We start from the raw sequence: 26,830 nt of genomic DNA on the forward strand, positions 1-26,830 counted from the left end.
GGACATACATGAAAAGACCAATAGTTCACACATAAAACTATTGAAAGCAGGTTAGAAGACAGGATTAGAATACAGGAACCTGTACACTAAAATCGTAACCCCTATTACACCATTGACGATTATTCCTCTCCCTCAAAGTTGGCCCCTGTAGTGTCTCTCTGTTGAAGAAAGAGGTCGTTTCTCTTGCAAACTTCTTAACCAATGCTTCTCTTGGCCTTTTCATTACCTTTGTGTTTCGAGTCTGGAAGTAGAAAATCCTAGGCCAGAGGTTTTCACTTCTGTCTTTCCTAGAGGAGTCACATTGCACTTTTCTAACTGATGAGTTGTATAATTTATATGTTCAAGTTGTTAGTTATAACTTTTTGCTTTATATGATAAAATATAGTGGAACTGAGAAGAGGAACTCAAGACATGATCGTACCTTATTTAACACAGGAGTGCATTTTTATAATAACTCAGTCTTGACAGTTTTGTTTTGTAGCAGCAGAGGAATTTGCATGTTGCTGTAGGGAGCAAAGTAGATGAGTGAAATGTCATAATTTGTTGAGCATATACTATGTACTTACTATGGATATAGTTTGTACTGTGGTTTGTAAATAGCAGGATCTCCTGTTTTGATGTTATCTGAAATGAACTTTTTAAAATATTTCATAGGAAGGTTTAACTTTTAATCTAAATTTTCTTTCACTGGGTTTAAAATATACTTTACCAAATTGGGGGTTGTTACTAAATTAAATTTCAATTATTTATCTCAAATTACTGTTCTGATTCCCAAACACTTTGTGCTACAAGTGAAAAGAAATTTTACTTACAGATTTATTTTAAGTACTTGTCTATTAGAAGTATCTATGTTCAAAACTAAGATTATGTGCCAAGTTCCATGGACTATCTGGAACATTTAGGAAGTCATATTCTGAATGCTAAGGAAACCAAATTATAAAGACCTACAAGATACCAAGTGCTTGGACGCTCGGTAAATGTTTGTGGAATTAGCGTCTGTTTCAGTTCCCTGGAATGCTATTCTTAATATACCGCACACAGTCTTCACATCGAAATATCTGTAGTTCTTTAGAGTGTCTTGCCTTTTTTTTTCTCTTGCTTCATATTATCCTCGGGCCACACATATCTCCTGTTCTCCTGTTTCCCTCACCCCTCTACCCATTACCAGTAGTGATAAAAATGTTGTTACATTCTATCTCCATTCATTTGGTTTTGCCTCAGAAGTTTACCTTGTGAGTTGAGAAAGGGAACTTTTTAATTATTATTAAGACATATTTGTCATGAATTGGTTTACCTTGATATAATTTTTTCTTCAGAGACTTCATACTGCAAATAGTTTTTAAGTAGTTTATGTACACACACACACACACTTAAACTTTGATTCCTTACTTCATCATTCTTCCTGTTCCTGTAAGTAGTCACCATGGCAACCAAGAGATGCAGTTGATGTCATTACTAGTTTGTGGATGACTATACTTCATCTTCCTTCTTTGTTCGTGATTTAAAAAAACCAAAAACTGCTTTTGGGGACAGGCCAGTGGTGGCTCACATCTTTAAGCCCAGCTCTTATGAGGCAGAGGCAGACAGATCTCTGAGTTTGAGGCCAGCCTAGTCTACAGAGTGAGTTCCAGGTCAGCCAAGGCTACATGGAGAAACCTTGCCTTGAAAAACAAAATAAAACAAACAAACAAAAAAAAACCTGTGTATAATCTCAAGTCATTCGTCTTTTAAAAACTTCCACCAGGAAGACCAGTACATAAACTACTTAAAACAAAGACTACTTGCAATATGATATCATACAGTCAGTATTTCCTTTTTCTCCCTTTCTGGGCTTCTGCATCTCTCTTAATCACTGGGACTTGGAGAGTATTTGAGTACCGACTTAACGTCTTTTCCCTGCCCACTATTTGTATAATCATTCTTAGTTAATTTCAGTATCCTTATATAATCTACCTAAAATCTTGACTTTTCTATTTTTTGTTATCTTTTTCCATAGAGATCTTGGGTTTTCTGTCACTTGAACAATCTACTCAAATGATTGTATTGAAGACTTTTCAACACCACTTGGCATATCACTTCAACCTCTGATGTAGGCATTTCACATGGCTAGCACTTTTCCTTCTCGGCTCACTTGTTCAGGCCTTCCACTACAATGCATTTTAATCCTCTTAAGATCCAGGGACCAGGAATTTTTTTTATTGTCCTTTGCCACTCGTCCATCCCTCATTACCTTGCTCAAATCTTTTCATAATCTCAGCTCTCTCCCACTTCCCACCACTCTATTGGAAGCATGTGTCCTAAATGCAGCTTTGCCTTCTTCACCAGGCCTGAGAACTGCCCATTAAGCCTGCACTGTCCCTTTCTAGGGAGCACCATTCTAAGTTGATAATCTTCCTCTGTCCTGCCTGGCCTGCTGCAGTAAGCGAACTGTCTGTTCCTAAAGCTCACCTTTCTCTCCCGCTCGATTATTCAAGGCCTCATCAGACTCGTTTTTCTTCTTCACTGTCATTTGCCTTTTTCTGTGTATTAATTAATTTCCATGAGCTGAAACACCTCTCACTAACATAAACAGCTGAAACCACCTTCTTGTACATTGTCAAATCCACTGGCCAGTTATTCTCTTCATGTGACCTGCTATACAGATGAGTTTAACACAGTTGATTACTACTGAAGGTTTTTCACCTCTGACTCTGGAATACTGATCTAACATTCTACTAGCTTCACTTTCCTTTGGAGTGTTTTCCTTTTTCTTACTGCTAAGTAGGGTACAGTCTTGTATTCTTGTGTGTGTGTGTGTGTGTGTGTGTGTGTGTGTGTGTTTTCATGTAATCTTATCCAGTCAGTCTTGTGCCATCACCATCAATCATCATCATCATCAAGATGTCTGTCTTTAGCTCAAAGCTAATCCTGTACAGTAGGCCTTGTATCCGTAGTTTCCTGTTTATCCAGTGTTTCCACTTAAGTAAGCATAAAAGATAATTTTATCTTTTTTCATCACTATTATTGACTTTCTTTGTTTTCATTTAACTTTAAATTTTTTGTTTGTTCATTTTCTTCTTATCATTGTGGTCTTTGATGGAAAGACAGTACATGTTCTTGCCCGTGCTAATAAGCATGCCCTATCACTGAGCTACATGTCAGTCTCGAGAGAGCTTTTAGCCTACTTCCTGTTCTTATGTATGCTGAGAAACTAAAAACAAAACCTGTGGGATTGCCTTTTTTCTTTTGCTCCATTTCCAAGATGACAGCAGATCCTGTTGGCGTTTGGTGAGGACAGGCTTCTCGTTCTGCTCCCTGCCTGCCTGCCCCCAGCTAGGCAGTGCCTTTCCTCGGGCATCAGTCTCACTTTACTCTTATAACTTTCTTCGGAGTAGTTACCTACAGGCTGATTTTTGTTGTTACAGCCTTTATTTAAGTTAATGTCTTTAAAGATTTATTTTTAATTGTATGTGTAAGTGTGTGCATATGAGTGCAGGTGCAGTTCAGAATCTGTTTTGCCTACTAGCCTGGCAGTTCCCTAGAGGTAGGATTTTCTATTTATGTTTATGCTAATCCTCAGCTTCCATAACATTATTGGCAACATAACGACTACAACAAGAAGTTACTAAATGAGGGAAGAAACAGACAAATCAACCTGAACTCTGAAGAGCTAGTACACATTTTTGTCTGTCTGTCTTCTGTCTTAATCTCTCCACGAAACATTTGTGTACTGACTTAGTATTTAGTAAGCTGATCCTCTGCTTGGTAACTCCTTTCTTACTTGTCCTACTGAAGAGGAAGAAATCCCAAGGGGAGGGAAAAGTTTTGGTTTTCTTACAGTCAGGGTAACTATGCAACTCTCATAGGCTTTAGATGGAGAGAGGGTACTATTAATAACTAAAGAGAGGCAATCAGTACAAATACATATTTCCTAGGCAAACAGGCATATGGTTGGTTGCCTATTTATATCCATGTACCTTCTGACTTACAACTAGGCAACTGGTGTCAGTGTCCCCACCAAGACATCTTCATCTTGGAATACCCTAGAGTCCAGCTTTGTTGCCCATACATTTTCATAAAGCTGGTCCCAGATAAGAAGGAAGGGATAGTCTTTATCTTTGAGAGGCTGTTTATATTTGGTAATGTGTTTCCTTTGCACTAAACTGGAATATATACCAGGTAAATCGGCAGCCTTTTAAAACTATGGTAGAAATGCCAACTCTGATCAAGAGTAGGGTTGTTTCTAAGATAAAAAGTGTAGAAATAGTCTGTTTAACTGGTTACAAAAATGCTACTTTGGGCAGGAACATTTATTTATTAATTCCTCACTCAGAAGGTCATGAGCTTAGTAAGATTAATATCATGACTCATCTTTGGAAATGTTTTACAGCACGCCTATATGTGTTTAGTATTTAAGAACCAATTATTAATGCAGCAGAACACTTTGGAAATCACAGACACTGCACAAAAAGTATTTGTTTACAATAGTTATAGAAATCTTTACAAAATACATTATTGACCATATAACCTAGCAGTGATAATCCTTAAAATCTCTTCAAATTTAGTACTAACTTTTATGCAGAGAAAACTGTAGATAGATGTTTGTAATTGCTTATCATTGTCAAAACCTAGTAGCAAGTAAGATGTACTTCAGTAGGTGATTAGATACACTTCTGACAGTGGAATAGTATCTAGCAGTAAAAAAGATTAAGCCACATGGGAGGAAACTGTTTCCTACTAAGTGAAGAGAAAACGATCTGAAGAGGCTTTATTCATATTATCCCAACCCTGTGACATTTGGGGAAGGAAGTCAAAAAGAAAAAATGTGGGATTCCTAGGATTTTAAGAGGAGAGTGAAACTATTCTGTATGATTCTGTAATTTCAGATACATGCCATCACACACTTGGAAAACCATAGACTCTCCAACAGCAAAAGTGAACCCAGCATAGACTAGACTCTGATAATGGTGGGTTGGTATAGGTTCATCTGTTGTAACAAATATACCACTCTGGTGCAGGGGGTTGAGTGGGTGACTGTACACATATGTGGGCCGAGGGCATGCAGGGACTTGCTGTACTCAACATTCAGTTTTCTGTGAACCTAAATCTGGTCTGAAAATTAAATTCTATTAAAAAATACAAACTTGCTATCTTAAATTTAGATTGGCTTAGTCTGGAGAACTAAATAGGAAAATTTTTATGTAAGTTTTCATCTGTGCAGCTTCTATATAATGTCTTGATATAGTTGGCCCTTCTGTCAAGGACAAATAGGCTAAGAGAAATACATTTCACATTTACGTATTTTAATATATATTCTAGGAAATTTTAAAAGTTAACTTTTAAAGTAAAATTTAAAGTAAACTTCTGGAAAAGGGTGGAGCCACATATCTGAATTTTTCAGGCTTCTTGAGCTTCCATTTGGGCTCCTCTGTTTAGTATCAAGTAGTGTTTCTCTTCTGAGATTTAGACTGCAGGCTTCTTAGCACAGTTTTGTTCTCTGTCATCTGCTGAACTATAAGCTTCATAGGGCTGGTCCTATAAAGATGTTCAGTTTCTTTTATATTCCTAGAGCCTAGCATAGTGAATGCCTTGATAAATATTAGTTGAATAATACATAAATTAATTAATAAATAAATGAAGGTGCTTATCTCCATTTAACATAATTGTTGCAAGGAGCTTCTCAATATGATTTGATCATTATTATTTTCACAAACTTTATGTAGAACTATAGCTTAAAAATTGGCACATCTACACCGAAGGTTTTGTAAGATAAAGTGTGTACATTGCCAAAGTACTTGAAATTCTCTGAGGGAAAAAAATGTGTGTGTGGAACCAACACTCAAGAGCACTGGCTAGCTGGCAGTGGTAGGGCACTTCCCAGCATTTGAGGGACAGAAGTAGGCAGACCTCTGATTTTGAAGCCAGCCTGGTCCACATTACAAGTTCCAGGGTAGCCAGGGCTACACAGAGAGACCCTGTCTCAAAAGACAAAAAAGCAACACCATGAAAAGACCTAGCACCAGGCACACACACGTGGTGCGCTAATACGCACAAAAGCAGGACACTTGCACATGTACACTGAAATGGATAAAGAAGAAGTATATGAGGTGTTATACTCTACATATGGTAAACTTAAATTTGTATCACTAAAACACATTTTAAAAGATCTTTTGCAATATTATAATCCCCAACAATGTTATTATATAATTTCAGAATTTTGAGAAAGGTAAAAATAATTGTTCAGATCATGTAGAAAACAGTAGTCTATAATTACCAATTTGTTTAAGAAACTTTTAAATATACCCACTGATAATGATCATTTAACAGTGACATAGAAATTAATGAACAGAAATGGTGGTCCTATCTTATGGATGGTTACATAATTGGCCATCATATCTGACAGCGGGGGATTTTATTTTTATTTTTTGTTTTTTTGAGACAGGGCTTCTCTGTATAGCCTTGGCTGTTGGATTTTATTTTTTAAGTGAATGAGTGTGTACACATGCCATGTGTGTTCAGGTCACTGTGAAGGCCTGCAGAGGATGTTGGATAACATGGAACTGGAGTTCCTTCACATTGTGAGCTGTGTGATGTGGATGCTGGGAACTAACCCCTCCCCCAGGCCTGGAAGGAGCAGCCAGTGCTCTTTACTACAAACCAGTTCTTCAAACATAGAGCTAGAATTTTATAAGGAATCCTAGTGCTCTTAAAAGACATTGCCACTATATTCATCTTTAGCAGAGATGGCTCAAAAGTTAGGAGCATGGCTACTCTTTCAGAGGACCCAGGTTTAATTCCCAGCACCCACATGGCAGTCACAACCGTCTGTAATTCCATTTGCAAGGGATCCAGTGCACTCTTCTGGCCTCCTTGGGCATGAGGCTTCCAAGTGGTATGTAAACATATATGCTTAGGTAAAAGACCTGTAGGCATGAAATAAAAGAAAAATTATTTAAAACATTTTTTGTCAAGTACCAAGTTGTTTGCATTTCTGAACAGGTTTTTGGTTTTGTGTATCATATTTGTGAGACTTGGTCTATTAGTTTAGCCGTGTAGCTGTGAAAACATAATGATCATTGTACAGTACAAGTTTCTTAAGTGGTTTTCAGAAAATAACTAGTGATTATAATCTGGAATTTAAATTAAAATGGATCCTTTTTTGATTTTTGTATACTCTGACTATTCTTTGTAAAACCATCTACTATAATAAAAGATTGTAAACTTGAAATTGTTTTAAGAGTATTGGAAAACGAGTGTGAGACTTATCAGTGGGGTGCTATATATTACCTTCACTGCTAGTGACTGCAGTCAGTAAGGATCATGTACGGACAGTGCTTCTGACTTCAGTAGCAGCCTCAGGGTCTTGAGTCACCATTCAGCACAGACATAATATGGCTACCACCGTTATTAGCACTTCCACAAAATACTGTGGGATTGGAAGTAAGGAGTTTGAAGGAATTGATATAATTGTAGAGTAAAAAAGAATTCTGTCCTAATTTTTAAAAAAATTAAGGAAAACAGGTAGATTTTTAACCTTAACAGGGTCAAGCCAAGAGCAAAAAGCAAAACCCACAATAATTATTCCAAGAGAGAACGCAACAGAAGATTATCTGAACAAGTATCAGAGCTGGGCATGGTGGTGCATGCCTTTAGTCCCAGCACTCCTGAGACAGAGACAGGAGATGTCTTTAATTTGAAGCCAGTCTAATCTACCTAGAGCATTATAGGCCATCTAGGGTTCAATAGTGAGATATGTCTCAAATAAGAGAAAAATAAACAAAACAATAACAACAAAAATTGTACTAGAGAACTAAAAGGTCTAAATTGGAATATCACAGTAAAGTGGAGAGTAACAGTGAGAAACACTATCTAAGAGAATAGGTGTGTGGACCCAACCATGCAGAAAGAACCTATAGTTGGTGTCTGTTCTAAGTACAACACTACAGGGAACAAGACTAAGAAGAGCATGTATTCAAAATCCATTTCATAGTCTGTGTTGGTAGTCACAGTTTTATTCATCCCACACACATAGCTTCCTGCGATGATGAACATAAAGAAAAAACTTAAACAGAAATCTTTGCTTTTGTCAACCTCATATCATAATAGAAGACAATATAATTACAAAAAATATGGTATTCTGAAAGAAAAGTTAGGAGGAAAAGAAGAAAGATATGTGGGTAGGTAATAAAATTGCTGATGGAGCCTTTGATTCAAAAGTGATCATTTGAGTAAAGACAGGAAAAATTCCTAGACTTGAGCTGTCTAAGCAAGAGTATTCTTGGAAGAAAGGTAACTAGCAAGTGGGAAGGTATGGAGTAGCAGATCAATGTAGCTGAAGCAGTAAGTAGAGGGAGAATGTAAGATCACTAGCAGAGCCTGAGCCACTGGGCACTTAGAGAGGAGTGATGAGAACAGAGCAGCTGCCATTGCTACGGAAGCATTACGGGAGCCTACTGTGGCTTAATAGTTGATGAAGTCCTTGGTGATGCATGTTTATCTAGCCAGTTCTGAGAATATCAATGATAAAGGCATAATACAATTGATAACATCCTCCCTGTGTTAATTATATAACCATATCTTTAAATTCAGTCTTTAAGGCTCTGTTTTTAAGTTTGTAGTGAGTGAGTCATCCTTTTTTGAGGCTGTTAGCTGAATGCTAATATAAATACCATCTTTCCATAAGGAAGAGAGCAGAAACCTTAATTTTATGAATTTTCAACTGAAAATAATAGATTCATGAGCTAACTTGTCTGTGTAAACTATAAACAGTTTCGCATCTATGCTTCTAAAGTAGAATTAATTACTAGATCTATTTTCCTATTTCCCACAGCTATTTTAAGTTTTTAAAAAATATTTGCATTTTGATACTTTTTGTGTTTTATTTAAAAATAAGCTTGATTTTTATACACTCTTCTGAGACATTGGCATGGATGTCATACATGGTTGAAATACTTTTTTTTTTAGCTAAACAAGTTTATATTAAAGATGTAATGTGTTTGTAGTGACGGTGGCAAAGGGCGTATGAATCATAAGAAAAATATTAAACCATGAAAAATACCTTTTGTCCTGTGATATTGATCCTCTCTTGAATACAGTAATTCCCAAGTGGAGTTTGTATAAAAATCGACTTTGCTATATTTTATCCTCTGCAAACATTCAAAGGCTTGCAGGTTTTGCCTGGTTTCTTTTTTTTTCTTTTAAATAGCCGCTTTGACATTTAATCAGAAGCATGCCTCATTATGGCATAGTAGATCTTTAAACAAAGGACCAAGGAACCTGGATTAAGAATTCTAACCATGTGTGTACAAAGTCAGGCTCTTTAGTCACCAGCAGTAGCCTGGATGGTTACTTTGGTTGCCTAAGATACTGGTACCAAAAAATTTGTTAATTCATATATTTCACTTTTCCTTGAAAATGCAGTATATTTTTAGACATTGGGTTTTGTTTTTTGTTTTGTTTTGATTTGATTAGTCTTAAGTTCATTTTACTGAGTATAAGAAGCATGTTAATATAAAATGTAAACATTAGCTTCTTGGTATTGTAGTTTTATTTATCTTGTCAGTTTTACATTCTGAAAATCATTTTTTGTTATTTTATCTCTTGATTTTATTTTACTTATTTATTTTTTCCGAGACAGGGTTTCTCTGTGTAGCCCTGGCTGTCCTGGAACTCACTCTGTAGACCAGGCTGGCCACTACCACCCGGCTTTGATTTTATGTTTTATCTTTTGATTACAGGAGACTAAGTTTTAAACCCAAGGCTTCATGCTTGTTAAGCGAGTATTAAACCACTGAGCAAATCTCTTCCAGTCCTGAAAGTCTTAATAAATAATTAGCAAGAAAAATAAATACTTGAATAGCACTACAGCTCTTTCATATCCAAGTCTAATTATTATCTAGGAAATAATTTTTAATTGCAATTGTGAGAATTGTTTTGTTTTATTTTGTTTTGTTGAGACCATTTTATGTTGACCAGGCTGGCCTTGAACTCACAGAGAAAAGATCTTCCTGTCTCTGCCTCCCAAGTGCTGGGACAAGAGGCGCGCACCACTGTGCTCAGTTGCGGGTATTATTTTTAACAGTCCTCAAATCCCATCGGTTCCCAGGTACATTAACTCTTCTCTCACGGGTTCTATCTGACTATTCATGCCTATTTTCACCAGTGCTGCCAGTTGGGTTATGCTAGGCTCACAATGTGTGTATATATTGTTGAATGCCTAAAAGTGAGGGTCGGTATTACATTGTCATAAATGAAGATGTGCACATACTTCAGATGACATAAGAATCTATATTTTGAGTGCAGGTTTTCTAAATTAAGACCTTAAATTAGTATAAAAAAATAAACCTATGTAGAAAATTAGTACAATTTTGTTAAATCAGTTTAAACATTTTTCAGATAATTGCCAGTGTGATATTTTTTTCAAAAGTACTTGACAATGTATAATCTATCCAATTATTTTATAGAAATGTACAATTTTCTGCAGTGTTCCTTCAGACAGTGTTAATATTATAACCTCTGTTGTCATGGAAACAAGTCTCCGAAGGCAGCCTTAGAGGCTAATGATTCTGTGGTGTTGCTATGGATAGAAACAACTGAGACTGTTGCTAGTCATGTGACCAAGGTTTTTAAAAACAATAACAGATCTCGATTGAGCTGATTTTTACCGAGTGATACAAATAGAGCAGGACAGGAATGATGTAAGGGTCATTGTTTCCTACTTGATTTATAGGGTTATAGAAGAGTGTTAAGGTTTAAAATGCCATTATCCACTCTTTTCTGAAAATAACCTAAATATAATGATTACTTTGTTTTGCCTCATTGTTTAAACAATACATGTTGATGCATTATTATATTTGACATTTTCCAGCTTAGAATCTTCTACAGCTCCTAAGCATTTTATTACATTCTCAAATGTATTTAAATCCTCTTCATCTCCTTGCTCTATTTTGTAAAATCAAATATTTGACATTCCTTATCAACTTTCATTTGATTATTAGGGTTTTTTAGGGCTGTAATTTTGATTCAAGTGAATTAAATGGATTTTGTTGTTACTCTGTCATTTATGACTTGGATATTTTATTTGTTTACCAACAAATTATTAACCATTAAATCATTGTTGGTTAAGTATTTGTATGCTGAAGAGGTAGGGACACATGGTCTTTCACAGAATTCTTAATTCCAGGTGTCTCTTACAGACTGAGATAAGGTGTCATAGGTTGTTGTTGGGAGGTGTTTTTTTTTTTTTTTTTAAGAACCAGTATTTAGATCTTGTACTGGCTGTTTTTGTGTGTCAACTTGACACAAGCTGGAGTTATCACAGAGAAAGGAGCCTACCTTGAGGAAGTGCCTCCGTGAGATCCAGCTGTAAGGCATTTTCTCAATTAGTGATCAAAAGGGGAAAGGCCCCTTGTGGGTGGGACCATCTCTGGGCTGGTAGTCTTGGGTTCTATAAGAGAGCAGGCTGAGCAAGCCAGGGGAAGCAAGCCAGTAAATAACATCCCTCCATGGCCTCTGCATCAGCTCCTGCTTTCTGACCTGCTTGAGTTCCAGTCCTGACTTCCTTTGGTGATGAACAGCAATGTGGAAATATAAGCTGAATAAACCCTTTCCTCCCCAACTTGTTTCTTGGTCATGGTGTTTGTGCAGAAATAGAAACCCTGCCTAAGACAGATCCTTTCCAAAGAAAGTAGATTCTAGAACAGAACAGGCTTTGAAAAAGAAGGGTGCAGTGGGGTTTAAATGTAACATAAAGAGATGTCATAAGGGATATGGGGAGCAACTGACAGTGTGTGTCTGTGTGTGTGTGTGTCTGTGTGTGTGTGTGTGTGTGTGTGTGTATTGTGCTTGGCTTTAAAATTTGAGGTGAGTGTATAGCATTGCCTAATTTTATATGAACTGTAACTCTTACCCTAGTATTAGGACTCCAGTGTGCACTTACTAGTGTAGAAGTGCTCTGTACTACTAAACCATTACCAGGGGATTGATACAGCTCAGGACTAGAACAACAACAAAAACAGACCAGGAATCTCTTAGAGATGATAGATACATTCACGTTCACAACCTTCATTGTGCTCATAAGTTTCATATGTGTTAACCTATGAGATTGCATACATTAAATTAAATATGTACTGTTGGGGCTGGAGAAACGGCTTTGTAGTTTGAGAGCATTGGCTGCTCTTTAAGAAGGTCTTGGTTCAATTCCCACATGGCAGCTCACACCCATTTGTAACTAGTTCCAAGGAATCTGACACCCTCTTCTGCCCTTTTCAGGTAGTGTATATGTGTGATGCACAGACATACTTGCAGCCAAAATATCCATACACAATAAATAATTAAAATATGTAGAGTTTATGTTAGTATGCTATAATAAAATTGCTTATAAAAATTGTACAATAGCCAGGCAGTGGTGGCACACTCCTTTAATCCCAGCACTTGGGAAGGCAAAGGCAGGTGGATCTCTGAGTTCAAGGCCAGCCTGTTTTACAAAGTGAGTTCCAGGACAACCACGGCTACACAGAGATAGTGAGTGGAACTATTATTCCCTTTTCTGCCTCTTGATTCCTGGACCTATGGATCTTGGCTATGGGGGAAACTGTACCATATATCGAGCATATATTCAAAGCATATACTGCCTTCTGAAGAACTCTGCTCCATCCCTCCATGCTGTTGCCACCTAATTGGCGCTGTAACTGCTGCTTCAAAAGGCTATTCCATCTTTCTATCAGACCAGCTGCTTCAGGATGATGGAGAACATGGTAAGACCAGTGGATTCCATGATCCTGGGTCCACTGTTGTACTGTGAAATGAGTTCCTTGGTCAGAAGCAATACTGTGTGGAATACCATGACGATGGATAAGGCATTCTGTGAGTTCATGGATGGTGGTTTTGGCAGAGGCATTACATGCAGGAAAGGCAAATCCATAAGCAGAATAAGTATCTACTCCAGTAAGAGCAAAACACTGTCCTTTCCACGGAGGAAGTGGTCCAATGTAGTCAACCTGCCACCAGATTGCTGGCTGGTCACCTCAAGGAATGGTGCCATATCTGGGGCTCAGTGTTGATTTCTGCTGTTGGCAGATCTGGCATTCAGCAACAGCTGTAGCCAGGTCAGCCTTGGTGAGTGGAAGTCCGTGTTGCTGAGCCCAAGCATAACTTCCATCTCGACCACCATGGCTACTGTGTTCATGTGCCCATTGAGCAGTGACAGGGATGGCTGGGGAGAGAGGCTGACTGTCCACAGAACGGGTCATCTTATCCACTTGATTATTGAACTCCTCCTCTGCTGAAGTCACCTTTTGGTGAACATTTACATGGGACACAAATATCTTCACATCCTTTACCCATTTGGAGAAATCTATCCACATCTTCCCCAGATGTCTGGAAAAACAAACAAACAAAAAAAAAAGTACAATGATTTTTAAGACTCATAATTATCACAGTTTGATAGATATGGCCAATTATTTTGTAGCATTATCACTTAGTTTGGATTTGTCTGTTTGAATAGATTCTATTAATTAATTGTGTTTGGGGGAAGAAGGGGATTGGATGGGGGAGTTGTGGAGGGGTAACTGGGAATGGGGATATCATTTGAAATGCAAACAAATAAAGTGATTAATTTAAAAAACGAAAGAATCACCAAAGTGAGTGTCAGATAGTACTTAACTTCAGTTTCTCCAGTCACAGTGATGTTACCTCTGGTCACTTGGTTAAGATTGTATCTGTTGTGTTTATCCAGGTTAGTATTTTGAGGAGCTACATTATCGTGTGTGTGTGTGTGTGTGTGTGTGTGTGTGTGTGTGTATTCTGCCTACATGTATGCCAGTGCACCTGCTTCCTACAGCAAAAGATATCAGCTCCCCTGGAACTGGAGTCACCTGTGTGGGTAAATGAGACTCGAACCCAGGTTCTCTGAAAGAATAGTCAGTGCTTTTAACCCCTAAGCCATCTCTCCAGCACCTTATTTTTTAGCCTTTTAAGTATATAATTAGGTGACATTAAGTATATATTCACAATATTATACAAATGCCATCCCTTCTCTACTTCTTTGGGGGAGAGGAGATTGATTTTCTTTGCATCATTAACTCTAATGGCTAAAAATGTGTGAAAATAAAATGAGAGAAATTCAGATAGCCAAGTCCAGCAATTCTAGTTCATTCATCAGTGTTAATATTTTTCCAGTTAATACTCTTACTGAAATTCAAAGTGTCTTTAGAGCATATTCGTTGTGTTTGTCTTGTAAAGGATGTGCTGATGGAAGATGGTTTCTTTTGTGTTGGTATACACAGATCTTCTACCTCTCGCCATGCGTTTATTCGTTTATTGTTATCAGTTGGAGAAGTCAGATTCAAAATCAAAGCAAGAATGGGAACAGTTACAATTCTGACCCCAGCTAATGTTTCAAACCTTTCTTCTATTTTTCATAAATTTCATCTCTCTCAATATTATTAGCAGTATTCTACTTGTTTTGTAAACAATTATAGATTATTTTAATTGCTTCATAACAGTTAATGTTAGAAGTTAATTTTACTTAAAATACCTTTGAATATTTAGGATATTAGAGAATTCCCCAGTATAAGAGCTGTTTTGAGAGAATACCTTAGAAGGTTTTGGGGGGGGGGACTTGTTTTGTTTTGTTTTGTTTTGTTTCGAGACAGGGTCTCTGTAGCCCTGGCTGTCCTGGAACTCACTCTGTAGACCAGGCTGGCCTCAAACTCAGAAATTTGCCTGCCTCTGCCTCCCGAGTGCTGGGATTAAAGGCGTGTGCTACCATTAAACTAAGTCAGAGTTCAGACATTTTTGTTTTAAAGACTGTTTATATTTACTGGCAAATTACTTTTTCTGAGCTTTCCCCTCCACTCTTCCCAGATTATTCCTGTCACATGAAGGCAACCAGTGCTAGTGTTAGTGACTTCACAGGAGCACCAGGCAGACATTCAGGGTATTATTGTTCTTGGTAGCAGAGTTTTAATAGTATGGATTATTTTCCAATAATACAAATTCATTTTGGAAATTTTCTTTTTAATATTTTTTCTGTGGATTTATAAGATTACTTGCATAGTAGGCTAATAATTTTTTTTATTTTAATGTGAAAAGTGGAAATAGTCAAATAACTTCTGGATGCTAGAAGAGCATCTGTCTACAAAACAAGCCCATCATAAAGTAGACTGTGATTGTCTTTATGGACATGTCTTACAGAACAGACTTTCTTAACTGTGGACCCTGGCGTTATACATTGATGTCATAGTAATAATTAGGATAGTCTCAATACTTAACTAACTAAAGTAATATCTTAATGAATTATTCACTTATTATTTTATAGAGAACTATAATTTACCTTTATGGTGCAACTTTCTGTTTGTTTTTCTTTTCTTTGGTGTTTTTCCTGATTTTTGTCCTTAATGATTTTAGCCCACAGAAGCTGTTCCTCCCTCCTCTCCCATTGTCCCTGTGACCCCTGCCCTGCCAGTCCCTGCTGAGAGTACTGTCGTCCTGCCCTCCGCACCACAGGTTGTTATTGCTTTCTTTTTTCTTTATAACAATTTAATTTATTTTCAATGTTTTATTCGTATCTTTTAAAACTGTGGAAGTATATGTTGTTAGGTATATTAATTTGCTTTGACTTCAATTGGGATTTAAGATAGGTTCAACTTTTGACCTTTTACTTGGTCGTCTATGAATGGAGTGCATTCTGAACATATAGTAGTGAACCTTTGGGGGTTTAACTTCCTTTATACTTGTAACTGTGTTTAGTTTTATAAATTAGTCTAATATTTAAATGTAATGGTCCTATTCCTTTGCCAGATCCATTCTTTTATATGGCACTGTTTCTCCACGTATATTTGTCTCCTTTGGAAATAGCCAGCCTTTTGTTATTTGGTTAAATCCCATACTTTAAATTTATTATAATAAGTTATATCTCAATTTTATGAAAACTCCTGTTTTAGAGACAGGGCCTCACATAGTCTGTGTTAGCTTTGATCCTGGTGGTCCTGCTGCCACCACTTCCTGAGAGCCCGATCTCAATGTGTGCCATGGTGCTCTATGTCTATGTGAGCTATTTACACAATTTTCATAACTTCTGTCAGAACTGCGACACAAGAAAATCATAGCCAAATGTTAGTAAATTTGATAAGTTTTAATTTTTAGAATCTTACTAACTGTAAGGAGTGGTTTGTTGAAACTTTATTACCATTGCAACACAGTTTAATAGCAGTTTATTACACAGCACACATTAATAGTGAGTGTGTTATGTATAATATTAATGATCTTTCGTTGAGAGCTTGCAGTATCATATTAAAGGTAAATGTGTTCGTAGATATTTTTGCTGAAATTGAGTGACACAAATCTGGGTGGGTAAACAATGTATGAGAGTGTAAATAGTGTGTGTGAGTGTAAATAATGTGTGTGGGTGTAGTCACAGCATCAGATGATCCTCACTGAGGGGGAGATGAGAACAATTGTGAGCACTCACATTTTAGGGCTTCCCTCTGCTAACAACTGAACACCAGTCAGAATAGCCACACTACCTGAGATCCCAGGATAAATCATCAGGGTTATAGCGAGGCTTCACTATGCAATGACTGGGTGATACTAATATTATGACTTTCATTATGAAACCATCATGAATTAAATAAGTAAATCCAGATACATATTATTTCTATATTGCAGAGAGTGAGCAGTCAGCAATCAAAGTTACTGAAACATGATAAAGATACATGTGTTTTTAAATGCCTAGTGGTATGACATTTTCCAAAGGGAATCTCAAAGGTTATTTTACTTGCTTCTTTCTTAAAATAATTTGCTAGAATCCCTTGAAATTTTGTACAGGACTCTGCTCTGTTTTTAATTAGGGACCTGTCCTTTTATTATTTTGGGGGGGTGTCTTTCATTTATTTATTTATTTATTTATTTAGTGTCCCTAACAGCAATCTACTGTTATTGTAAATTGTAAACGCTCATAGTCTTAGAGTTAAAAAAATAATTAAAGGTTTATAGGTCGGTCTGACTTGTTTTGAACTCATTCCAACCATGTACTGCTATGTAACAGAAGAGTTCACTTCATAGTGATAAATTCTTTTAGCAAATCTGTATTGCTAGAGAGGTGATAGTTCCTACTTGAGAGATTCTGCAGTGATAAAGTCTTAATATATGAGCTTTAATATATTGAATCCTGATTTCAGTTCCCAGCAAAAAAGAAACAAGGTGTATCTGCACAGTACCTTTCACATAATCCCCTCATGCTAGCTGCTTAACTTTGTTTTTGAGAGAGAGAGTAAATAAAGAAGTTTAAAAGTCATTGAGCTGCCAGTCATGGTGGCTCACACACCTTTAATTCCCAGAGCTGGGGAGGCAGAGGCTGGAGAATCTCTGTGAGTTCAAAGCTAGCATGGTACTATATAGCAAGTTCTAAAACAGCCAGGGCTACATAGGGACTGTCTCAAAAAAAAAAAAAAAAAAAAAAAAAAAAAAGTCACTGAGGCTATGTATACAAGAAAAGGAACGCCCTCAGTGTGTTTTATTAACATGTCTGATGTCCTTAGATGATAGTAATCCATGCTGTATAACATGAGAAGCTCATGGAGTTGTCTCATTTTCCAAGCTAAGTATTGTTCTCGATATTAAATATAGCACATTTATTGTTAAAAAACAGTTAATAGGACACCAAGTTCAAAAAGCATATTCTTTTAAGGAATGTGTACCTTGGAGTAGAGGGCTGGCTCAACAGTTAAAAGCAGATACTGCTCTTATAGAAGACCCAAGTTCAGTCCTGGGCACTAAGGTCAGGTGGCTCACAACCTATTTTTGACTCCCAACTCCAGGGGATTTGACATCCTCTCTACAGGCACTTGATTCACAAATACACACAAAAGCTCACACACTTGAAAAATAAATTAAATCTTCATTGTTAAACCCTTATCAGAGAAGTGTCTTCTTGCAGTAGATAGGATTTAGCACAGAGACCCATAACTGGACAGTGTGCAGTCAGTGAAAGACGATGAAGCACTTGACCCTAAATGGGATGTCCTCATCAAACTCCTCTCCTTGAGGCTCAGGGATCAGTGCAGAGGAGGAGACAGAAAGTTGTAAAAGCCAGAGAGAGAATGGATGATTCCAAGAGAACATATTTTAGATGCACATATGAATTCAGAGACTGTGACATCACTAACATTCAAGCAAAATCCCAGCAGAGAGAAGTAGATATGAGGTCCAAGAAACTATTTGCAGTTGATAGCTGTTGAGAGATAGAAAATCAGTTTACCCAGTGTAGTGACCCTGGGTATATAGCCACACTCCAGGGCAGGGCCACTCTTGGAGTAGTTGACTAACACAGAATGGATGCCATGGATTGTTGCCGTTGCTGCTGCTGTTATGGTTTGGCAATTTTGTCTATAGTATTTATTTTGTTTTCTTGGGTTGTTGGGCTTTTTGTTTTGTTACGTTTTGTTTGTTTTGGAAAAGGAAGGGGGGGGGACACATTAAGTTGAGGATCAAAATGTATTATATGAAAAAATATAAGCACTTTAAAATATAAAAGACTATATAGCAGATTTCTGAGTTCGAGGCCAGCCAGGGCTACACAGAGAAACCCTGTCTCGAAAAAGAAAAAGAAAAAAAGAAAAAGAAAAGAATGTATAACTTGTTTGTCTTTTTAGAGGCATCAGGATGGTAATAGAAGCTGTTTAGTCGGGGTTAGTATTGCTGTGATAAAACACCATAACCAAAAACAAGTTGGAGAGGGAAGGATATATTTGGCCTAAACTTCCACATTGTAGTTTTTCAATAAAAGAAATCAGGACAAGAATTCAAACAGGGCAGGAACCTGGAGGCAGGAGCTGATGCAGAGGCCATGCAAAGGTGCTACTTACTGGCTTGCTTCTCCTGGCTTGCTCAGTCTGCTTTCTTAGAGAACCCAGGATGACAAGCCATGGATGGCCCTGCCCACAGTGAGCTGGGCTCGCCCATAAGTCACTAATTAAGGTACTACCTACAGGCTTCCCTGCAGTGCCGTCCTATGCAGTCATTTGCTCAATTGAGGCTCCCCCTCTCAGGTGACTTTAGTTTATGTCAAATTGACATAAAGCTGTTCAGCACAGAAATAGAAAAAATAGTCCTGTCTTTGTCACACAAATAAGTTACACTTTCAAAATGTTATACTCCTCCCTTGTCTCCATATTTCCTAGTAACTGTGAGGTTCAGGTCATAACCCCAAAGGAAGAAAGATACATAGATTATGATTTTTTTTAAAGACTATACTGTCATATGGCCATAATGGTGCATTCTTTTCATACTAACACTGGGAAGGCAACGTCAGGACGATCCCTCTGAATTCAAAGCCAGCCTGGTCTATATAGCAAGTTCTAGACAGGTCAGAAAACCACAAAAACCAAAAACACCTTTTTGGTGTTTTTCTTTCTTTTTGTCGAATGCTTTTATATTTTACAGAGTGCTTGTATGTTGAACTTTATTAAAGCTAACTACAAATGGTGCAGTGCAAGATACATTGAGTGGCTACATAGAATTAATAATACATCGTGAACTTAATAGTCTGATCGAAACCCATTACCACTCAGCAACACTCATTTCTAGATGTGAGTGCCGGAGAAATTTCTCACGTTTTTCAGAGCTCCAGTTTCCCACATGAACCAAAGCACATGATACATAGTTCTTTCTGCCAAAGATGCATCCACTCATCTTTACGCTTCTCCTTCTTAATCCAGAGGCATATGTCTGCTCCAGAGCAGACGCTTTAGACTCGATTGTCAACCTGAAGCACTAGTCTGTGACTCATTTGGCAGCGCTTTCGTTCTAGTGTGCTCTTGGATGTATTCTCATGCCTTCTCCCTCTCTCCAGACCCGCGTCTCTTTTGCTCTCCCTCACTCTCCTCTCCCTTCCGTTCTCCTTTTCCTTTCCCCCTTCTGTGCTTGCCATGCCTGTGTGCATGTGTGTGTGTATTGGGGCAGGGATGGTCTCTTGATGCTCAGACACACACTTTACAATATGTTGGTTTCATTCTTTTTTCTTCTTTTTCTTCTCCACTTCTTACCCCTCTTTTTCTTCCTTCTCCCCTTCTGCTTCCTCCTTCTCCTTCTAGTAATTGTTCCAATCATATGCATTAATACCCTTCTCTATCTGAAATTTGATTTTCTGCAGTTCCATTTACAGTCAAATTTAAAAAATATTAAGTGGAAAAATGCTAGGAGCCATTGAGTCAAATTTTACATAACCTTTACTTTACAATAGTGTTACACTTGTTCTATTTATTACTAATTACTCTTAATCTCTTTCTGTGACTAATTCATAGATTAAACCTCATAGATAATCATAGATAGTTTTACACACACACACACATGATATAATACTTCTACCCAGTTGTTTCAAGTATCTGTGCAACATTCCAAAAGATATTCCTTTTGGATCATGGAAACGTAAGTATATACTAATACCATTATTGACTTCCTACAAGAACAACTATAGATGAGATCATTTAGCAGTTAATTTCATTATGGCATGAGAGTAATTTCACTCTCTGTAGAACATCCTATGTATGACCTCTGAACCTTTAAAATTTTACAATACATAAGAGTATTGAGTCTTAAATTTATTGGATCAGTAGTATTGTTTGACTTGATAAATTTTCATTTTATGAGTAATCTTAAAATAGTATCTGTGATATTATCTGGATGAATGTCTTTGTAATTATATTCTGACACTTGATGAAAGTTCCTTTATTCTACTTATTTTGTTGAAATTTTTTTAGTTTTGTATTGGGCTTTGTTTTCAAATCACTTCAGGTTTGTAAAGTTGCAAAATAGTACAAAGATGTTTCATACTTTTACCTAGATATACTAGTTGTAAATACTCACACTTAACTGCATTCACTTTATAATTTCTCTTGCTGTGTATTATTTATCATCATCATTATTAATCAGTTAAAATCCTGTAGGTTAATTTAGCAGCAATCTCTACAAGATACTTTATTAATCATTAAATATATCAGCAAAATTCACTTTCTTTAACTGTTAGTAGTAACACAGGTCAGATTCCTTACTTCTATCAGCTGTTTTTCTAGACTATCACTTGCCATAGGACAGGGTACCCCTTCCCTAGCCTCTAAGAGATTGATGGGGCTTGTTGAAACACATACAATGCTGTATTTCTTAGTAAGTAATGATAGATAAATATGTGCACAATTTTCTATGGTTTATGACCTGTTTATTACTTCTGGTGGGAACCTTATCCAATCCTTTGGTAAAGAGTTAAATATTCATTATGGTTAATATAATCAGATGTCATCGAATAGCTGTGAAGTTGAGATCTTGGATCAGGTTTTGGCATATAGTGTCTTTTGAAGAGCGATGTAGGAAGTAGGTTTTTCTTTTCCTATCTAAAATAAGAAAACAGAAAGCAGGGGCTACTCTGGCCAACATAAGGCCTTGAAACTTTAACAGGACAAGAGGTAACATGGAATGAACAATCTTGCTTCAAAGGAATACTCTGAAGAGTCTGTGGGGACTTCATTTTAAGTTTTTACTGCAACTATATAAAACTAGTTTATTTTCTATAGCTACACTTCCTGCCTTCTGGAGGAAGCTGTCCTTTATTTTGCTGGTAGAGTAGCTTTAACTTTGGTGCTATATTTATCTATCTGCATTGTGCATACATCTTCTGGATCAACTCAATATTAATGCTCCTTCATTCATTCCTGTTACCACAAATTGGAAAAATATAAAACAAATACTATGTTCATATCTTGTAATACATAAAATTAGAAAAGTTTACGTTGGTAGGTAATTTATATATCATGATAGAAGCTTTCATTTTCTTCCTACTGATATCACCTTATATTTTACCATTTCTTTAGTTGCCTAAACGAGGTAGTCAGACATTCCACCATTTGAACTTCATGTCTACAAGCTCTTATTTTAAATGACCTTTTACGGCATTTTTCTTTCTTTATAATTACATTTTTAAATAATAAAATATAATATCAAACAAACACTAAACATGATAGAACTGGACAAAAAAAATTAAAAAGAAAAGAAAAAAATAAAAAAAAACAAAGAAAAGAGTCCAAGGGAAGGAATGAGACTCAGAGCCACTCATCCACACTCAGGAATCCCATAAAAATACTGAACTGGGAGCTGTAATATACACTCAGGGATCTGGTGCATGCGTCCATCTCTGTGAGTTCATAGAGGCTTTTGATCATGTTGATTTAGAAGGCGTGCTTGTGTGTAGGTGTGGCTGTGTGTATTGTTCTCCATCTTCTCTCGGGCTCCTTGACTCTTTCTGTCTTCTCTTCTGTGTGGTTCTCTGAGCTCTAAGGGAATAAATTTTATGGAGACATCTCATTTAGTGCTGAGTGTTCCAAAGTCTTTCACTCTCTGTTATGACATACTTTTTTTCAAATTGCTAGGGTTTCTTAATGCCGTGATAGATTTATCTACCAGATGCTAGACTGATTTAAATTTTTTAATTAATCCTTAATATGAACATTCATGTTTTTTTTTTCCCCTCCTGTTTCATGGTTTTTGAGGTTTCCCTTCAGGTATGGTCACTCTTTAAATTTTACCTGTATGCATAGACAACTTATTCTCCATTGTTTAATTTTTAAGTAAATATAAGATTGAATTGTTTTATATACATATTTCAATGTTATAAATTATTAGATAAAATATCTGTACAATGATGATGAGTTGTTAACAGGCAGCTAGCATGGTAATGATTATGGTTAATATATTAATAACTTATGGAAATTAAATTTCCATAAATATCTACCCATTATGTGATTGGTACAGGTAAGCAGAAGGAACCAAATGGCTTTCTTTCCATAGTGGTTGAAGAATATAATTTCTTTTGTAACTTTAAGTAGCCTTTCTTTCTCCTCTAAAATTACTTAAGCATAATACAGTGAAGCTATATCATGAGTAAGTTAAAAATTATCAGTCTGAATAATCTCACTATGCCCCTGAGAAATGAATCATTTTACTGTCTGTAAAGTCTCAGATGTCTAAGTTTTGCTTAGTAATAGTTTGCAGGTCGACTCTTCATTGTGTTTGATATCACTGAATCATCAAAGATAGTCTACATATATAGGGTTGAACATGTTTAGTGCATGCTTTCTTAGTAGATAACAAAATTTAAGCTGCTTCCTTTATACATGTAGCCCAACCAGAAACTGTTCTGCCTATTTATCATATCAGATAAGTTGTTGGCTGACAATAGTGTATCATTTAAATTCTGTGTGCAGCTCAGGCTGATCTTGAACTTGAGATTCTCCAACTCAGCTACGTGGGGGGTTGTAAGCAGGTGCCTCCCCACGGGTTCACATACTAACTTTTTTAAGTAACAGAAAGTTGAACATAGTGGTTTGTTCTTATAATTCTAGCGTTTGGAAGGCTGAGGTAGGAGCATTGCCATGAGTTTGAGGCCAGCTTGGACTCTATAAAAGAATTCCAGATTTTCTTGGGCTATACAGTTAGACTGCCTCAGAATAACAAAAAAGCACAGTTTACATATTTGGAAGAAAACTTTTGTGTTACAATGTATTTTCATACAACTGTGCTATGTAATTGGGCTTTTGTTTTTTGTTTTTCCAGACAAGGTTTCTCTGTTTAACCCTGACTCTAACTTGCTCTGTAGACCAGGCTAACCTCAAACTTAGATATCCAAACTCAAAGATCCTCTACCTCTGGAATTCTGTGTAATTCTTTAGAGAATTAATATTAGCATTTAAGTATCTCTCTTTGAGAGATAAAGGCCTGTGGTGCCTCACGCCTTTAATTCGAGCACTCAGGAGGCAGGGGCAGGTGGATTTCTGAGTTGAGGCCAGCCTGGTCTACAAAGTGAGTTCCAGGACTGCTAGAGCTAAACAGAGAAACCCTGTCTCAAACTCCACCACCACCACCACCAAAAAATAAATAAATAAATAAATAAATAAATAAATTTAAGGATAGTCATCTTTCATATTCAGTTAAAATGTTTCATTTAGCACTCTTACAAAAAAAATCTTTAAATATTCTGAAAAATAATGTTGAGAAGAATTTATTATTTCTGGTTTGTTTTCTTTTGATAGTTAATTTTATTCCTTAGTATCAGCCATGTAAAAAATGAACTTTAACAGGAAACCAGGGTTTTGGGTTTTGTTTTTTTTTTTAAACTTCTATAGATGCTCATTGTTTTACTTCTTTTGTGCACTGTAACAAATTGCTGTTATGTGAATGGTCTAAAATAACAGCAATGACAGGAATTTTAGCCCAAAATAATCTAGGGTCTTTACATGGAAAAATATTCCAATTTTCTTCAAATTTGTGACTGATTTCTCTGTGTGGCAGATAGTTTTATGTTTGTTTTGAGGAGGTTCTTGTTTTTTTCTTTTTAAGATTTATTTATTTTATGTATATGAGCACACTGTAGCTGTCTTCAAACACCAGAAGAGGGCATCAGATCCCACTACTGATGGTTGTGAGCCACCATGTGGTTGCTGGGAATTGAACTCATGACCTCTGGGAGAGTAATCAGTGTAATGTCCAAATTTTTGTTTTTCTTCAACATTGAAACAACTCATTGTTGGCAGAATTTTTTTCTGGGTTGATAAAATGATTGGAAATTTTATAGGATCCTTTGAAATAAATTACCTGGGTTTCAATACATCAAAGTAATTTTATTTCACTGAAGAATGTTAGCTTTAAGGAAGACTATGGTGGACTTTTTAAAAAATTTATACTTGTATCTTATCCGGTAGAACTAGAACCAGGGGCTTGAGAGGTGACTCTGTGGTTAAAACACTTGCCATGTAAAAGTGGGCACCAAAGTTCAGATCTCTAGAGCCCGTCAAAATTATGATGGCTTGGCATTCTGCCAGCAATTCTAGCCTTCTGGATTTAGGCGACAGAAAGGGAGGGGGAAGGATCCCTAGAGTGAGCTCCGTAGAGCTAGTCAGGCCACATCAGTGAGCCTGGGTTTTAACGAGAAAGCCTGCTTCAAAGAATGCCATGGACGAGCAGTGGAGGATCATCCCAGGCATTAACTTCAGACCTCCACATGCACATGTTCACACCTGTATCACACATATGTAAATATGTGCTTACACGTACGTGAAAGTTCTCAGAAGCAAACCTGGTTAAAACTATTTATACCTTATTTCCCCTCATTTGGCTCTCTTGATTAACGTGTCTCACCTGAATGCATTGTTTTTAATATGTAGAAAGCTCATTAAAAGCGTAACTTTAGAAATGGCAAGCCAATGAAATGCAGCCCCTGTGTCAGAAGGATCACAAGTTCAAGCCCAGATTGGGCTACAGCACAATACTCCGTCTCACAAAAACAAAATTAACAGCAAGTCCTTGTTAAGCTGTTACTATTTAGAACATGATGATGTAGCGTGTTAGTTTCCTTGCTGCACTAACACTTTACACTTCTTTCTTCACAGGCAAATCCTCCTCCAGTGCTGGTCAACACAGACAGCTTAGAGACACCAACTTATGTAAGTTCTACTTCACCACCAGATTTAACTACTTCTGACTTTGTTGTTGTTGTTCAATTTGATGTAGACCCAAAGACCACAACATTGTTTTCTATAATAAATTTTACTTAAGAATTTCTACCTCATCATGATGGTATATGCCTGTAATTCTGGCCATGGAAACAGGGGCAGAATGATCAGCCTGGGCTATGTGGTGAGTTTGAGGCAAGCCTGGGCTACATGAAACCTGATCTCAAAAAATTTTTGTTCCTAGCAGTATATAATATATCCATAATTGGTAGTAAATGAAATCATACTATCTTGTTTTGTTTAGGTTGCTATTGTAATTGTTTTAATTTTGAATGTATGAATAACTTTCATTAAATGCTTTTGCATACTTAATAATTTAGAGGATGGGTTTTATTTTTATTTCATGTGTATGAGTGGCTGGATACAGGTCTATGCACACCATGTATGTGTAACGCCTGAAGAGGGCATGTAAGATCCCGCCTGAAACTGGAGTTACAGGAGTTGCCACCTGCCATGAGGATGCTGGGAATTGAGCCCAGTCTTCAGGAAGAACACCCAGTGATCTTAGCTGCTAAGAGCTGTTTCTCTAGACCAACTCATAATGATTTTGTGTAGTTATTTATATAATGTTTGTGTTTATCCTTGTTATAATACACATCAATTCTCTGGTTTTGTTTTTGTTACTTTAGTTCTGGACCTCCATTTCCCAGCCCACCCCCAGTGCCAGAAATTAAACCCAGGCTAACACTCTACAGTGAGCATACCCCACCCTACTAATCGACTTCTTTTAACTGCTAAATAATATTCTCTTACATAGACATACTACATTGTGTAGCTGCTCTTCTTTTGGGGTTGTTGAAAGAAGATCACTTTCTTGCTTTTTCTAGGGTGTAGCTTCACTCCTTGTGTTGGTGTTTGCCATCTATTATCCTTTGTAGGGCTGGATTTCTGGAAAGATATTGGATAAATTTGTTTTTGTCATGGATTATCTTGGTTTCTCCAACTATGGTAATTGAGAGTATTGCTGGGTATAGTAGTCTTGGCTGGCATTTGTGTTCTCTGAGGTCTGTATGACATCTGCCCAGGATCTTCTAGCTTTCATAGTCTCTGGTGAAAAGTCAGGTGTAATTCTGATAGGCCTGCCTTTATATGTTACTTGATCTTTTTCCCTTACTGCTTTTTATATTCTTTTTTGTTTTGTGCATTTGGTGTTTTGATTATTATGTGATAGGAGGAATTTCTTTTCTGGTCCAGTCTATTTGGAGTCCTGTAGGCTTCTTTCTTATATGTATGTTTATGGGTGTCTCTTTCTTTAGGTTAGGGAAGTTTTCTTCTATAATTTGTTGAAGATATTT

At 36.8% G+C, this 26,830-nt stretch overlaps 1 protein-coding gene across 32 annotated transcripts in view; it reads left to right on the forward strand.

The window, feature by feature from the left end:
- The window catches only part of Dlg1 (discs large MAGUK scaffold protein 1), a 209,914-nt gene that overhangs the window by 92,927 nt on the left and 90,157 nt on the right, over positions 1–26,830 (forward strand). For 18 of the 32 annotated variants that reach the window (XR_003951751.1, XR_003951752.1, XR_001781789.2 and 15 more), the window contains 2 exons: positions 15,388–15,486; positions 25,413–25,466. Coding sequence is in view for 28 of the 32 variants with exons in the window: in NM_001252435.1 (NP_001239364.1) it covers positions 15,388–15,486; positions 25,413–25,466 (153 nt within the window). In the remaining 4 variants the exon portion in view is untranslated. The remainder of the gene's footprint in view (positions 1–15,387; positions 15,487–25,412; positions 25,467–26,830) is intronic. The other 14 variants (NR_045516.1, NM_001252433.1, NM_001357282.1 and 11 more) reach the window with 1 other exon arrangement.

The sequence above is a fragment of the Mus musculus genome, chromosome 16 (assembly GCF_000001635.26).
Source record: "Mus musculus strain C57BL/6J chromosome 16, GRCm38.p6 C57BL/6J".
NCBI lineage: Eukaryota > Metazoa > Chordata > Mammalia > Rodentia > Muridae > Mus > Mus musculus.